Source organism: Telmatherina bonti, assembly GCF_933228915.1.
Source record: "Telmatherina bonti genome assembly, chromosome: 16".
Taxonomy (NCBI): Eukaryota; Metazoa; Chordata; class Actinopteri; order Atheriniformes; family Telmatherinidae; genus Telmatherina; species Telmatherina bonti.
In genome coordinates, this window is record NC_136614.1 from 8,950,181 (window position 1) to 8,966,171 (window position 15,991).

At 46.2% G+C, this 15,991-nt stretch overlaps 1 protein-coding gene across 1 annotated transcript in view; it reads right to left on the reverse strand.

The window, feature by feature from the left end:
• The window catches only part of kif26aa (kinesin family member 26Aa), a gene marked incomplete at both ends in the record, with an annotated part of 75,734 nt that overhangs the window by 10,105 nt on the left and 49,638 nt on the right, over positions 1–15,991 (reverse strand). Inside the window, 7 exons of the mRNA XM_079255689.1 lie at positions 5,333–8,351; positions 10,912–11,074; positions 11,389–11,545; positions 14,607–14,790; positions 14,922–15,169; positions 15,244–15,337; positions 15,470–15,652. Of these exons, the coding sequence (XP_079111815.1) occupies positions 5,333–8,351; positions 10,912–11,074; positions 11,389–11,545; positions 14,607–14,790; positions 14,922–15,169; positions 15,244–15,337; positions 15,470–15,652 (4,048 nt within the window). The remainder of the gene's footprint in view (positions 1–5,332; positions 8,352–10,911; positions 11,075–11,388; positions 11,546–14,606; positions 14,791–14,921; positions 15,170–15,243; positions 15,338–15,469; positions 15,653–15,991) is intronic.

Sequence of the window (15,991 nt, forward strand, 5' to 3'; positions counted from 1 at the left end):
CAGAGGAGTTCTAAGAGGGAAACTACAGCATGATCAGATCTGGTCCAAACAAACCGTAATCACCTGATTTAATAATAGTGAACACTCATGTTAAATCCAGGAGGATTCATCTCTCTGAGTCCTGAAAGGTGAAACAAAAACGACACCATTTATCTCATTCATTCTGCTGATTACAACACTGAACAGAGATGTGGCGTTCATCAACGAATCGATTCTTTTTAACGACTCAGTTGGACAAACAATAAAAAAAACAGAGTTTCAGCTGCAAGCCGTTTGTTTGTGAACCGAAATTCTCCACAAATCCTTCATGAGACACATTTATGACATCACGGGAGTCTGACATCTAACAGTCATGTGAATGTGTCCATAGGCAGAAAATATTGATCAGAAATAGTTAATTCTATCCAAAATGTTTCCTAAAATTTACACTGACGGCACTCAAGTTATTCTATTTCTGTGTTTTTGGTGTTTTTTTGTAAAAATCTTGTATAGTAGATTTTTCTTTTATAAGTAAATTAGTCATTTTCTTAACCGCTCAGGTCAATTAAGAAATGTTTTTTGTAAAAATTATTCTTAGATAGCTGCAAGATTTCAGTTTTACTGGATGTTAGTGTAGCATTGGACACCATAACCTCTTACAAGACCGGCTGAGAAACCGGGTAGGACTTTCTAGCACTGGAATAAATTGGTTTGAGCATTATTTAAAGGACAGAGACTACTTTCTGTCTGTAAGTGTCGCAGGTGTGTGTTTTACACCCCGTTCCTCCCAGGACAGGTTGCCTCATCAACAGCTGATTGCTGCCAAATGGGAGACTGGACCAGCGGGGTGGGGACTGGCTGGTGGAGCCTTTTTCTCCCGTGACTCCGAGATGGACAGGGAGAACGCCGAGAGAGGAGGCCGGGAGGCCGACAGCAGGGACGGAGAGGTCCGATAGACAGGGAAGAAAAAGAGCGTGACGCGGAGGAACACGGGGGCAGCACGCGGTGACGGCGAGTCGTGGCAGAAGCAACGGTGAACTGGAGCCAGATGAGGAAGCGATGATGCAGATGGCCTCGAGCCTAACACCCAAGAAGGGGGACAGTTGTTTTCTGGATGGTAGAATTGATTTTAGTTTTGTTTTGGTGTCCTGTGGGATTTAGAGATTTTCAGTTTTGGGACTGCCGTAGCTCCGATGCCGGGCGTAGAAGCAGTGGTCACAGAGGGATTGGAGACCGTCCACCAGCAGAGAAGCACACTCCCTCATGTCGGCCGTGGAAGGAACGGCGACTCCTTTATTATTTTGTTTTAATAAACTGTATTTTACTTGCAGAACTCTGTGTGTTGACTGGCAGTTGCTCCTCAGAAAAGCTAATCATGTTTTAATTCTGGGCCAACTTTACGCCCTGTTACAGAACTATTCACTGAGCCAACTAAAGCCCAAACTTAGGAACTTTGTAACAATTCCCATCTATAAGTTAATAATCACTGTCATGGTCCAGATCCAATAAACCAGCAAAACCAGGATTTTTACGTATTTTGAAACATAAAATTTTGCACAACTCATTTGTTTTGCCTCCTGCAGTTTGAGCTTCAGTTTGTTAAATATTTCTACACGGCCATAACTTTCTAAGATGTTTTTATAAACAAAAGATCATAATAGAAGGGAGAAAAGAGGGGGGGGATAATTTACTTTACTGCTTCGAGCAGCTGGGTTATGTGTTGATCCCAGAGGTGAACTGATCTGAGGTGTTAGCACACCGCTTGTTAGCTTGAGTTTGCCTAATCTCCCTCAGTCAGCACCTTGTCTGCTGCTGATCAGCTTTTAACAAGCTTTAACACCAAGGTTTTTAATCCTGCTGCAGCAATTGGCTCCATTTAAGTTGTTTTAACCCTTTAAACTCCACCTCTCCAGCATCCCTGAACACCTTCACTGATGCCTATAAATTTTCCACGGTAGTGTGTAGCTCTGTGGGGTTAGTTACAACTAATAGCTACCCTCTGGAGTTTTCTAAACATTTTTATCCTGTCCAGGAGGTGTTTATTCAGAGACTATATGTTAAATCCACATAGTGACCCATAACACCATTTTTCCATCACATTTAATGATAAAAAAAATCATCATTATCACCTCTATGTTGCTAAGGACCTCTAGAAACTTCCTGTAAAACTTTCCACCAATCAGAGAGCTTAAAATGGATCCAATGTCCAATCAGGAGCAGCCAAATAAACATGATGACGGTCCTCTGGAATGAAGCCAAAAAGGCGTTTCTGGTGCAGCTGAGTTGGTCTGAAAGTGGAGGCTGAAACATCACGTCTGCATGATGAAAAACTCCAGACAGAAAATAAGTGGCTTAAAAGAAATGATCTGGAGTTTCAGGGGTTGAAGGTTAAATCTGTAATTCAACAAACCAGCCAGGAGGAGGAAGGAGCAAGACAACAGTAAGGCACCACCGACGTTTAACACCCTGACTGAGGACGGAGTGTGTGTGATAATTGGAAATGTACTCTGGGAATTGGCCTCATGAAACATTCATGATGCAGAAATGAGTCGATCTGACAGCAGGAGGATCACAGGAGCGTAGATTCCACATGCACACGCCCAGATCTGCAGCATGAATCCTAATCAGCTGGAGGTGGAGACAGTGCACCTCCCTGGATGTAGATTTACTCTTCACTCGCTGCCTTCCAGAAACGCTCCTGCAGCCATGATCTGTCCCATCCTTAAGGCTTCCATTACACCGTTGGAAACAGCTGCTTTCTTCCCATCATCACAGAGACACGGCAGCACATTCTGCTAAAAGTCATCAGTATGCTAATTTTTCTGTGTGGCTTCCAGAGGACACGAGTTTTATGGCTCTTAGTCTCTCAGTCAGAATACTTGGAGAGAATTTCTCTGTTTCATTTATATATCAGACCTGTTTTTTTTAAATTCCTGTAATCCATCAAAAAGAGAGCAAAGCTTCAGGAAACTCTGTTTCATCGTTTTTCTGACTTATAAAACAAACAGAGCAGAAACTATAATGTCTTAGCTCAGCTTTTGCCTTGGAGGAGAAACAGTGAGTTCCCACGTTGCTTTGGGAGCTGAGAAAACTACTTTTTATTCTGCAATCAGCTCAGATCCATCCTCATTGTTTAATACCAGAAAGACTGTTTCATAAACCAGGACAGTGTTTACTGTGTGGAGATCTGCCTCTCTTGTTCAGCGGTGAGGTGTGTACAGTCCCATACAGTGTGTAATAACATCAAAAGTGTGATGTCAAGGTCAATAAAACATATTAAACCTCTGTCTGTTCTGGTTCTGTTGGATCTCTGTGCTGCATCTGATACTATTGATCAGGATTTTCTGCTACAGCAGTTTGAATTTGCTGTTGTGATCAACAGAACTGGATTTGGCCACTGTAAGTCATCTTTATCTGATAGACGCCAGTTCATGTAAGTGACTGTTCTTCTTCACACTCCAGAGTAAGTCATGGAGTTCCTCAGGGTTGGACCCATACTTTTTAAGTTGCACATCATTCCACAAGGTTTTATTATTCAACAAGAAGGGAGATATTTCCATTGTTACGCAGATGATGCTCTGCTATACCACCTTCAAACTGTGGATGGTCATTTCCTGTCCTGCAGGTTTTAGATATTTTCCTGTTCAAACTCACCAGATTCAGATCCAAAAGCTTGACGTCAAGTTCACCACAACGACCCGTGAATTCAATCAGGTGTTTTGAAACAAGAAAACATAAAACCTGCAAGTCTGTGGCCATTGAGGACTGATAACGCTCCTCCCTGTTTTAAACTTTCCTTTTGATGAAGCTTATAGTTGGGTTTGGTTTGGGGCCCCTATCTTTGTTCTTTAGTTATGCTAATATGAGCCAAAGGCAGTGGAGAATGGCGACGGTCACATGATGTTTTTTAATTCTGAATTAATAATTCTGAATTAAATAATTCAGACTAAACTTATTCTTCTACAAGTTTACATGAAAAATAATAATTCCAAATGAAGGTTTACATGAAGCACGTCCTGACTTCCTCTTTAGAGCGGCGGGTTGGGAAGGGTTCTGATTGGACAGAGGGTGCACATGACGTATGACATATACTGGAAATAAACAAAGTTGGCTCCCTGCTTCTCGTCTTTTCAGTCGTAACTTGTAAAAACTACATAATAAGTTCCAGTTTAGCTGCTATTTTTATTATAAATGTGAAGTAGCAGCTCAACACCAGCATACTACTTCACTTTCTGCAGCAACTGAGAAGGAGAAGAAAGATAGACCACCGAACACAGGAGGTAAAACAACGCGTATCATCGGGACAGGACAAGGTAACGAGCATGCTCAGAACGACCAGAATTAACTTAGAGCGGAATGAAGGTTTACATGACAGAGGAATTAAATACTTCGGAATTAAAATGGGAATAAAGCAGACACTTACATCGGAGTTAAGTTTAATTCCGAACAGAAATTTGCATTAGGAATTAAATGTTTACATGGTCGTTTTTTATTCATTTAAAGCAGAATGAACTTTTTATTCAGAATTAAACCCCCCATGTAAACGCACGGAATGTCCCACGATGCTCCTCTTCCCACCATGAGTTAGGAATAGATTGTTTACTTACTCTGTAAACAGCTCAGAGATGACTTTTGTGGTAATTGGGGGCTGTGTTAGAAAACTGAACTTAATAAAATATACTATAACTGTGGCATCAAAAGTTGCTTTTAATAACGCCATGTTTTTTCTTCTAAGATAGTTATGAGGAACTATATTTTTAGCTCCACAAAATATCTGAGAAAATAAATGCTTTTCCCTCATAATCTGTGATAATGGATGATGGGTTTTTGTCACTCCTCTCTGGGAGGATGTGAGCTTGGACATCATATAAAAACCGTGACACAGATTCATTGGGTTCACAAAATCCATAATTACAATGGTGGGGTGGAACCTCTGAAGTGAAAGATAAAAAGTGTAACAAGTGATGCTGCCTTCAAGAGGTGTAGGATTTTTTTTAACTTCAGGGTTGCAGTCGCACCATGCAACTTTCTGATCTTAAAACTCTGATTCATTTGTTGGTGCAGTGGCTGATTCACCAAAGATATGTAATTGGACATTATTGGAGATAAATGTCATCAAGAGATGGAGCCAGAGATAAAAACAGCCAGACTTATAATGTCTGGAGAGTGCTCTGGTAGATGCAAGATGGAGGCTATATTAACCCCCATTATGGCATGCATCACTGAGGAATTCTGCTAAAATGTAACAGTGCATCTTTCAAGTGTTAAACTCATAAGAAGTTTCTCACCTCCACCAATGAACTCACTCTTTCAATCTGAAAAGAAGTTTTCTGTCTCTCAGACATGGACTCACCATTTCCTCTCTTTTTAGGAGATTTGGAAACTCTGCCTCTGTTGGACAGCGAAGGTCCACTCTCGCTCATGGAGTCATGGGCTGACGAGGTGCTGCCGGTGGTCTCGCTATCTCGGATCATGCTCTCGTAGCCACTGCTGCCCCCGCTGTGGTAAAACAGGGCGGTGCGGCCCATGGCGGGGGGCAGCTCCCCACTGAGGATGCTGCTGTTGTCACTGCCGTGGCCGCTGCTGTACCGTTGCGGCCTCCGAGGTGCTGTGATCTTGCTGTAAGGTGATGGTAGTGGCGTGCAGTCAGCTTCAGACCCCTGACCGGGCTGTTTTCTGGAGTTCCCAGCAGCCAGCTCACTGACCCGGCTGTTGGCCGCCCTGTTGATGGCCTGCTTTGTGCCCATGATGGTGCCTCTTCCGGTCTTGGCTCCAGTTCCTGAGCGAGCGGGGGACTTGCCAGTTGGAGGCAGGTTGGTATTGCGCCCAGCTGCATGATCAGGAGGTTTTGGGGAGGAACTCAGGCTCTTGGAGCAGCTTGTTGACAGTGTTCGAAGCTTTAGTCCACCTGAAGCAGTGGCTCGGGAGCCTCCACTGCCTCTGGCTTGACCCAGTTTACTTGAGGTTGCAAAGCCAGTAGGAGTGACTTGAGAGTACAAGACTGAGGTGGAGGCTGGAAGCCCAAGTCTTGGTACCGATCTATTCAACCTGCTGGCCCCTGAAGCAACACTACTGTTTTCCTTCAACACCTCAGGTTTGGAACCAGCTGAAGTTGGGCTTTCACATCTCTCTAGAGACATCAGACTCCCATAGTACCTGGTAGAGTCTGCTTTGGCCCCTCTGGACTTCAGGCTGGAAGACATTCTGGCAGAACCATGATCAGTCCTTAAACTGGACGTCCTTTGACTGTATGAATCTGCTCTGAGCCTGATGGTGAATTCCTCTTCTGAAGTCAAAGATTTGGGGAATGCAAACTTTCCGGTGTCGCTGCTGCTTTTTAAGGCACTTGGAGACCTCATCTTTAGTTCTTGGCTGGACTGTCGGACAGGTAGAGCTGGAGGAGAGATGTTCCCAGATCCAGACTTCGAGATCATGCTGCTCTTTTGTCCATTTGACTTTTTTCCCAGCGATGAAAACCTCAGCGTGCCCATTGCTGATGGGGCTTCATGACTCCATTTGGATTCAGAGCTCTGAGGGGTGGAAATTGTTCCCAGAGTTGTTGCTCCTCGGATGAGCATCGGCAGTTTGATAAGAGTATCTCCTCTTCTGCTAGACTTCTCACATCCATCTACGACCCTCTGAGCAGAGGACGTTTGTGCATTTGGAGGCCGAGGTACACTGTTGCTGTTCCCCCCAGACTTCTTGGAGGAAACGATAGATGTGCCACTTCTTGGAGGCTTACCTGCAGAGAGGATCTCCGCCTCTCTGGGATCAAAGTAACTGCTTCCTTGAAGCAAATGATCTTCATGTCTACCTTCTTGCCGGCTGCAGCCCATTGCTGCAGATGAGGTAGGCTTGGTTTTCCGGGGAAGGCTGGAGTGATGGGTAATCTGTGCTGACACTGCAGTGTTAAGGTTACTGGCTCTCACCTTAGGGGAGCCTTTGGGGGAGGCTTTGGTTGAGACAGGAGAGGGTGGGCACTTGGTAAAGGGTGGTTTGTTTGGGGTGGCGGGGTCACTGTCCAGCTCTGAGAAGCAGATGCCGCTGTCATTCAGCGAGCTCTTCAGACCATGCTGCAGAAAAGGCTGTCTGTGGAAGAAACTGGGCGAGGATGAACTGTCTCCAGAAACTATCTCATCCCTCAGGAGAGGCCTGCCAAACAAATGGTTGTCTTCACTTTCAGCCGGCCAAGATCTGACAGACGGCTGCCACTCCGGTGGCTCGGCTCCGTGAAGTGACGTGTAAGCATCATACTCATCGTTGATGCTGCTGATGATGCTAACTGGACCAGAACCAGAGGCTAAGGTCTGCAGAGACATGTCAGCATTGAAGTTGAGGAGGTTGGAGGGTCGGCCATTGTCTGGGACCAGACCATGAGGAAGGTCCTCTACAATGGTGAACACAAGCTCGTCCTCGCCATTCAGCTCCACAGGCTGCTGCAGCGTGACCGTGGTCCTCAGAAAGTCCCTGTCCAGGCATCTTCCCAACAGAGCTGCCCGGAGGTTGCTGACTTCTGCTGAGTACCTGCTGGAATGAGGGGCCTTGTCCATATCAGATGACCCCAGAGGGAGGCCTTGATAGCTCATCCCTACAGGAGGAGTCCTCCTGAGACCCTCCCCGGGCTCAGGCACTGCCCTAGAAGTCCTGGGTAAGGATGGTGAGGCTGAAGGCCTGGGTACACCTCTGAGATAGACCTTCTCACGCACCACAGGTTCAGAGTCCTGGCAGGAAGTCCAGCCAGGGCCTATCAAACATGGCTGAAAAGGGGTGGCTGAGAGTTTTTCCCCATCTGCACTTGTCCTTTTGGAGGAATCCTCCAGGCATTCAGCTGAGGGGAGTCTGGACTCCCTTTTATGGGGTCTGCATGTTGCTGGACTTTCTATGAGGTTCTGGGAGGAGATCTTGTCAGGTGTGGGTGGCAGCATCTCCTCTACAGGTTTAGGAGACTCAGTCTTCCCTGCCAGTGCCACTGCTGTCTCGGTGTTGAGCAAAGTTGGGCCCTCACTACCATCGATGCAATCCAGTCTCTCCTGCAGTTCTGCAAATGTGTTGCACTTAAGGTGATCCCCATCGGTCTTGGGTGGGTCTTTGACCCGCTTTTTGTTCAGGGAGGGGATGATGGGGACGAAGGAAGGCGGACCCTCGTTGTCGCTCAGCTCTCGGTCAGATACGGCCGTCCCTCCAGGCCCAATGTAGATGACGGTGTCGCAGGACTGTTCACTGCTGGAGGAATAGTCTGGATCACTGGAGAGCAGCAGGGGGGTGTCGGGGTCCAGGGCCACAATCCGAGGGTGAAAGGGTCTAAGATGAGGTGGCCGGCGGGACGGGCCTTCCTCGCAGGAACTCTCCCCCCCAGAAGAGCTAGAAGCATACTGCAGATAAAAGCAAAAAGCTCTGAATTAACAGGCAACCCTGGTTTTGGAGAACTTGGTAGAATCTGAGGTTCAATGTGCAGAGCAAATATGATTAAATTTAATGTCAGTCAGATTAAATTAACTGCTGCGTCTATGTAGTTCTAACAGTCTCTGAAATACAAATACAAGCTGTCAAATAGATTAATGAGGGTGAGACTGTTTCTTCTCCCCCACAGAAACAACATCATTGATTATCTGCCATATCATGACTCAGTGAATTATGAGCTCAGGAATCCCTGACCTGATCTGCGTCAGAACCCCGGCCTCAAGAAATCAATCAGAACACCCTCAGACATTTTATTCAGCATTACATCGTGGTACTAGAAGGTAAAACTAAAAGTTAATTCAGCACATCCAGCTGCTTTCCTTTAAAGAGTCAGTAATGTCTCAGTTTCTTTCTGACTTTACTCTAAACATGGTATTTTTCATGTCATCACGAGACTGAAATATCAACAACAGACTTCAGCAGCATTTTACAAATATGTCTGACTTATGTTCATTTAATGATCAATAACCCAACAGCACTGATCCAAACATGAAATACAGCTCAAACATGGATGCAGATGCTCTTAACCCTACAGTTATGTTTGTTTCTCTCTATCTTTATGTAAATTTTGTAAGTTCATATGAAATATAAGAGTTTTAATGTTACATTAATTTTTACATTTAATTCCATTTTGACCAGAATTTTCTCTTTATAATGAGTAGGACATGGTCGGCTCACAAGCTGACTTGATGTCTCTTACCCTGGTCTCTGCCATCCTAACTGGTCTTTATGAAGTTTGTTGTAGAACATTTTGCCTTAAATATGTTTGAGAAAAAAAACAATATTTTTCACCATATTTGATTGTGGATGTCTACAGTGGCAGAAAATTAGTCCACATTTGGTTCATTATCACAATTATGACTCAAGTAAATGACCTCAAGACCATTTCAATTATATACTGCTCGCCATTCTAGATTTTGGTTTTTTTTTTAGTTTTTTTTTTTACTTTAAATGGATTAATCTGACCTGCAGCATAACAGGAGGGTTCAGTAAGAACATGTAAAATGAGTTTTTCTCTGGTTTGTCCACCAAGAAGGTGTCAGGGGTGAGGTTTGTACTGACATTTATCTTTCTGTCTGGTAGCAACTTAATGCAAAACTCCTGGAGGGATTTACATGATGTGTATCTGAGAACAGGTCTAACTCAGACTCCATTAAATGCTGGTAGTGATCCGGATCAGCATCTGGATGCAAGAATGTTGTGAAGGATTTTTTCCTCATTGTGAGATAGAACCACTGTCAGTATATCTGCTTATAAATCCACAATAAATAGTGAGAAAAATCCAGGATTTCAGGACAGGTTTTCCAAGATACAAAAGATAGACGTGGATCCCAGCAACGTTCTGGATACTACCATCCAGACCAGGAACAACGTTCTGGATACTACCATCCAGACCAGGAACAACGTTCTGGATACTACCATCCAGACCAGGAACAACGTTCTGGATACTACCATCCAGACCAGGAACAACGTTCTGGATACTACCATCCAGACCAGGAACAACGTTCTGGATACTACCATCCAGACCAGGAACAACGTTCTGGATACTACCATCCAGAACAGGAACAACGTTCTGGATACTACCATCCAGAACAGGAACAATTTTTCATCACTGCAAGAGAACAAACATGCAACAAACAGCACAATGTAGCCGAGACACTGTAGATTCAAGATCAATGGATCTGGAATCTGATAGTGGATCCCTAGAAAATGAAGGACCAGAACATCGACTGGAACCACTAGATGAGCTGCTTGCTGGAGGTCTGAACAGTGTCTGTCTGTCTGGTAACAACATAACTCAAAAGGTTATTGACAGATTTTGATCAAATTTCAGGAAATCTTCAAAATGGATTGGGGTGATTAGATCTTGGAGTTATTCAGATCTGTTTTTAAAGGATTCTTTTCAATGCATAATTTAACCATCGGGGCTTCTCAAAAATGATGCCACCATTCATCTGTGAAAAGAAGCTTCTAATGGCTCAGCGGAGGTCTGCGCTCTCTTACTTTCATGTCAATGTTTAATTCAAATCAAGACTAAAATTAAATTAAAATATTTTAGTTGTTATTTTTTAATCTGGAATAAAACAAACTGCTGCTAAATATTGAATATATCAATTACAATAAATAAAAGTAAATAAAAATAAACAAATAAATACTATTAAAGACCAGAACAAATAAAATAAAACAAAAATAAATCATTTACAAATAAATAAGCATAACTGGTTAAATTAGCCCCATTAAACGTAGTTTGTTTGCATCACTTGGCATCAACGAGGCGTGGTCAGGATGCAATATCATCTCATATTGATTCCTGGTTTCTGATCAAATCCAAATAATTTTGTTGCAGAATTTGTTATAAACGTTATTCACTGAATCGATAAGATATCGTATCCTGATCTGTCTTATGACTCTACGCTCCGACTTTACTCCCAACCTCAGCTGGATGAAAGAGGAAGAAAGAGGGAGGAGTACTTTAGACTTCTTCTTCCTGGTGCGGTGGATGCGGGAGGCCAGCTGCAGCGTGGTCAGCGTCTCCATGTAGCTGGCTGGGGAGTCGGAGATGTGGGCGATCATGGTGGTTCGACAGTTGATGTTTCCCAGGGATTGGCTGAGCAGCATGGTGAGCCGGCTGTCCCTGAATAATACATCAAGAAACACTCGTTAGCCCCAAAGAAAGGGGGGAAGAAAGCTGGATGGAGAAACCCCCACAGGACCCCAGAGATCCTTCATTACACCATCCAACAGTTGGGCTCAGACCAGCAGGAAGGAACATCCCTCATCAGACATTCATGAACCCACTTTGAACTACACGCCACAGTTGTACTCACACATCCTGCCTAGAAGGAGGAAAACTACAAGAACATGCTGCTGATGCAAGATTTCTCCGTCTTACTACGCCACACAGTTCTGGATCTACTACACCTGACTGGATCAGGTTTCAGCTCCTACCTGTATGGGACATGTTTGGCCCCGTTGGCGAGCGCAAGGATGACGTTTCCCAGAGCAGACAGAGACAGACACTGAGCTCCGCCCCCTTCTCTGGTCTTACTGATGTCCATCTCACAGCTGCCCAGATCCAGCAGGTGGAGGCGACTTCGGCCGGACACTGAGACACACAGGACATGTTGAGCTGCTCATTGAGGCTAAAACAATCAATCACATGACTGATATCTGGCTTCTGATTGGCTCCTTCAACACACAAATTGCATAAACAAACCAGTGCTGATATGAATAACCTGAACTTCAGTAATATTTAAAGTTTCTCTGCAGGACAAATGAGGTTTGTTCAACTCGCGTTGACCCGACGGGACGCAGCCGAGTGCTTCCAGTCAGGAAGAACAAGTCAGCTTCACAGGTAAATAACCCCAAAGCACGCAGCGGCAACGGGCCAAACGGACACATTTTAGGGTAAAAGTCATGAAACTGAACCAGGAGGGATTTCCATCCTTCCACCTCAACGCGACTGCAGGACTGCCTCTTCTCCAACCAATCAGAAGTCTCCTTGTTCATTGATCCTGATTGGCTGCGAGCAGTGGTTCTCTGATGCGGTGACATCCATTCAGTTGTCTCCAGATGTGTGAGAGGTTGGTGGAGTCAGAGGCAGGTTGCATTCACAGAGGCTTCAGACCCGACTCGGACTCGTAAATGCTCTTTACTTTCTGATTTCTGGTCCGCTTGACGGGAAAAACTCCCACCGAGTCACACAGTCAATAAAAACCACAGCGGCCCTGATAAACACGCCTGCTGTTGCAGCGCCTCATGTTGTAACTTTCTGGAATAAGAACTTCATAAAGAGATGAATAAAAGAGCAAACAAATGACAACATCTGTGGTAGAAAATCCAGGAAGGTGGATTCAGCACATCCGCCCACGTCATCCACCGTAAAACACACCTGGAGATGTGAAAGCTAAATCAGCGTTAGCAACTAGCTTAGCGTAAATGTTCATAAGACCAAATCAGCAGCAGACCCACTGGAAACAACTGGTTTTACTGGTTCTGTGTATTAGTAAACAGGTTACAGTTGTTTTGGTAAGGTTAGCTGTATTTACTGGATTTTCAGGTATAAATTAATAAATTATGAAAGAATTTTTTTAATTCAGCTTTAAAAATATATTTTCTGTGTTTCTCTCAACTCTGTCTCTTTAGCACCAGAATCCTGCAGGTTTTAGATGTTTCCCTGCTGCAAAACACCTGATTCACATCAAATGGTTGTCCAAAAGTTGGTTGTCAAATTCTGCACCAGCCGTCAGGTCTGTTGCAGCAGGAAAACATCTAAAACCTGCAGAACAACGGCCAAGAGGTTCAGCGTTGGCGATTCCTGCACTGGTCTGGAAAGATACGGTTCAGATTAAACCAACTGGAAAGTGCTGCGGATGACAGATGCATGATTCCACAGATATCCGTCTTCAGGAGGAAAACGAGTCGTTATTCTGAAGTGACTTCGGACTTGACTCGGACTTGCAGGAAGTGACTTGTGATCATCTTCGACTGAAGGGAAATCAAAGCCAGAGTCAGAAACTTCCCCTGGGATTGATCCAAACACAAGGCGGGAGCGTTCAGACCGACTCCCGAGCTGCTCTGATGAATATTCAGAGTGGGTTTAACCGCCGACTCGTTTCGGTGATTCGCGGCGATGATGGCGTGGGAGATGAACCGTCCACATCAGCAGGATTCAGGAACTGCTGAGTGCACGAACACTGCAGGATGGCGAGACCTCATTAGGCGAGGATTCAGAGGCAGTAAAACACCAATAAGTGTGGAAACGTCTCTGCTGTGGCAGGTGGATGTGGGGGGGGTGGAAACGATCTGATGCTGGTGATTCCACATCAAGCTAATTAGCAGCTTCATGTTTGGAAATGAAAGCAGAAGAAAACAGCTGCAGCAGGATTTTAATGCTTTTTTTTTTTTTTTACTGCTGACGAAACAAATTTTAATCCAAAATGCAAAAAAACATTTTTCTGGGTTTGTGTTGCAGCAGATGAAGACCATCAGTTTCATCCCTTCAGCAGATGAAATGATCTCCTGATGCTGTAAAAAGTTTTACGCCATCAACCACATTTTCCTCCCAGTTGAACAGAAACATGTCAGATGATGAAACTGCAACATTTGATCATTTTCATGGAGAATTTGAGCTGATTATGAAACTGTAAAAACCAGGAGCAACAAAAGCTGGAAAAGTGGAATCAGAAACATTTGATTGCTGGTCAGGATAAAAGGCGACAGGTCAGAAGCCTGAGGAGCATTTCAGAGGACAGGAGTTCACCAGTCTGAGACTAACGGGAGCATCATGGGAGCTGGAACCCTGCATCAGACCAGAACGGGACTCCCAGATGTTCACAGATAGATGTTAGAGGAGATGCTAACAATGCTAAACATCATCCTGGAGCTACTTTTTACAGACGTGTTGTTGCTTCATGTTCACATTCAGCTCTTCAGCCTCTTTTCCATCAGAACCAGCTCGTCTCAACTCGTCTCAGCTTGGTCCTGTTTCTTCTCCATTATAATTTAGTACCCGGTCTAAAATGGGCGGGGTTTGTGTGAAACTGCTGTGACGTCAGTGTTGTGCACAACAAGCTCTATACCAACACAGGACCTAGAGTCAGTCTGCGACTTGGTCTTCGGCTCGCCGGTCGCTGACCATAAATCGTCTCCATCTGTTGGAACCACTTCCAGTCTCGTCTGTTTGATCCACTCCGACCATGGTGGTCCTTGACCTGCTGATAGTCACTTCTGAGTTTTTCCAGCTTCTCTCGACGCTGCTGAAAACTCCTTTACTAGTCGTAGACATCGAGTTGGAAAGGTCCTGACAGATTGTTTTATGTCGTGTCGCTCCATCTGGTTCCCTCTGTATCCTTTCCTCAGGAACCAAAGAAACGTCTCCACCTCGGTGTTGGACCACGGGACAGACGTTTGTTTGTCACGAAAACAACCTGCGGTTTAAAGTCGCTCTTCCAGTGATGTCACTCCCTGACCTTTGATTGGCCGCGCCCCTGACCAACAGCGGCCAATCAGGCGACGTCACACACAACCCGACTCAGCTCGTTTAGAACCTGGTCTGAGTTATAAACAGTACCGGTAAACGGGTCCAAACCCGGGTGGAACCAAACCGAGCCGAGGCGAGGCGACACTGAAACGGTAAAATGTCTGAGTCTGGATCCGACACCGACCTGCTGCCTTGCTGCTCTTCTCCGGACGCTCCTGGTAGAGGTGCAGCGTGAACAGGAAGTGGGAGTTCCTCCGAGCCTCCTGGTCGCTCGGCACGCGGCTGCTCCTTCTCTCCGCCAGCGCGGCGTCCAAGAAGAACGCCGCCCGCTCAGCGCTGGGGGCCCGAAGCTCCGTCTGGTTCTGCAACTGGTCAGAGGTCGGTAGGGATAAAAGGTTGAGCTGGTTTTTGGACCACATGACGTTCCTCACCAGGCTGAACTGGGAGGAAACCAGTTACAATGAAATGAGGTTTGATGAAAGGACGAGGAGATCCTTACCTGGGATCCACACACAGGATCCTCCCTCAGCGACACCGCGGGCCCCAGGGCCTCCTGGTGGCCTCCCAGGAGGTCGGTGAGCGCCTCCTCCCGACCGGAGATCTCCACCGCCGACACCCTGACGGAGAAACGAGCTCCGGACTTCTCTCTGTGCTCCTCGATCAGCTTAAAGAGCCAAGAGATGGCGGTCGGAGCCACGCCCAGACTCTGGGTGGAGCAGTCCCGACCAATCAGGGTGTAGGTCTTACCTGGGGGGGCGGAGTCAGCAACGTCAGGAGGTGTGTAAGGTCTGAGTGTGTGTGAGGAGGAAGCGTGTTCTTACCCAAGTCGGCGTGTCCGAAGCAGAAGATGCAGCCGTCGGCGCCGTTCACCACCGACTGGATGACCTCCGCCACCGTCCCCGAACACACCTCGGCCTATCAGGAGAGAGATCCGTTGAGACGCACCAATGACTGATCAGGAGGCGAGGTTCAGGTCTGTACCAGAACCACGCCGAACCGGCTTGACCCCTGTAAGGTGCAGAACCGGGTCTGCAGAACTCTGCCCACCTGGGAGGCGTCCTGCGGGAAGACGGCGTCGAAGGTGAAGGTTTTGGGGGCGGAAGTCGCTGAGCGTCGGTTCGGCGCCGGTTCGCAGAGAGTCAGCTGCTTCTTCCTGCCGTCCAGCTTCAGGAAGGACATGGACTCCGAGGACTCGCTGTGGACCGAGCAGATCCGGATCATGACTCGGACCTGCAGAAGGACAGGAAGTCCACGTCAGTACGGAGGTTTCAATTTGGACCTCAGCAGAACCTCCTGGACCCGTCCTGGTTCTCAGAGAGACACGGCCCGGCTGCTGGACCATGACCTCTGACCTGCAGCGCTCTGTGTGTGTGTGTGTGAGGGTGTTTTATTGGCCGTCATGGAGCTGCTGACTCGGCGCTGATCCGCTCAGCAACGATCTGAGACGCAGCAGTTTTTAACGGCTCGTCGCTGCAAGTCGTTGGAGCGAATCAGCAACCTGCTGGTCGCCAGCGGCGACAGGAAACAGCTGATCTCAGCCCAGAACGTCACGGCGCCGCTTAAAGTTCC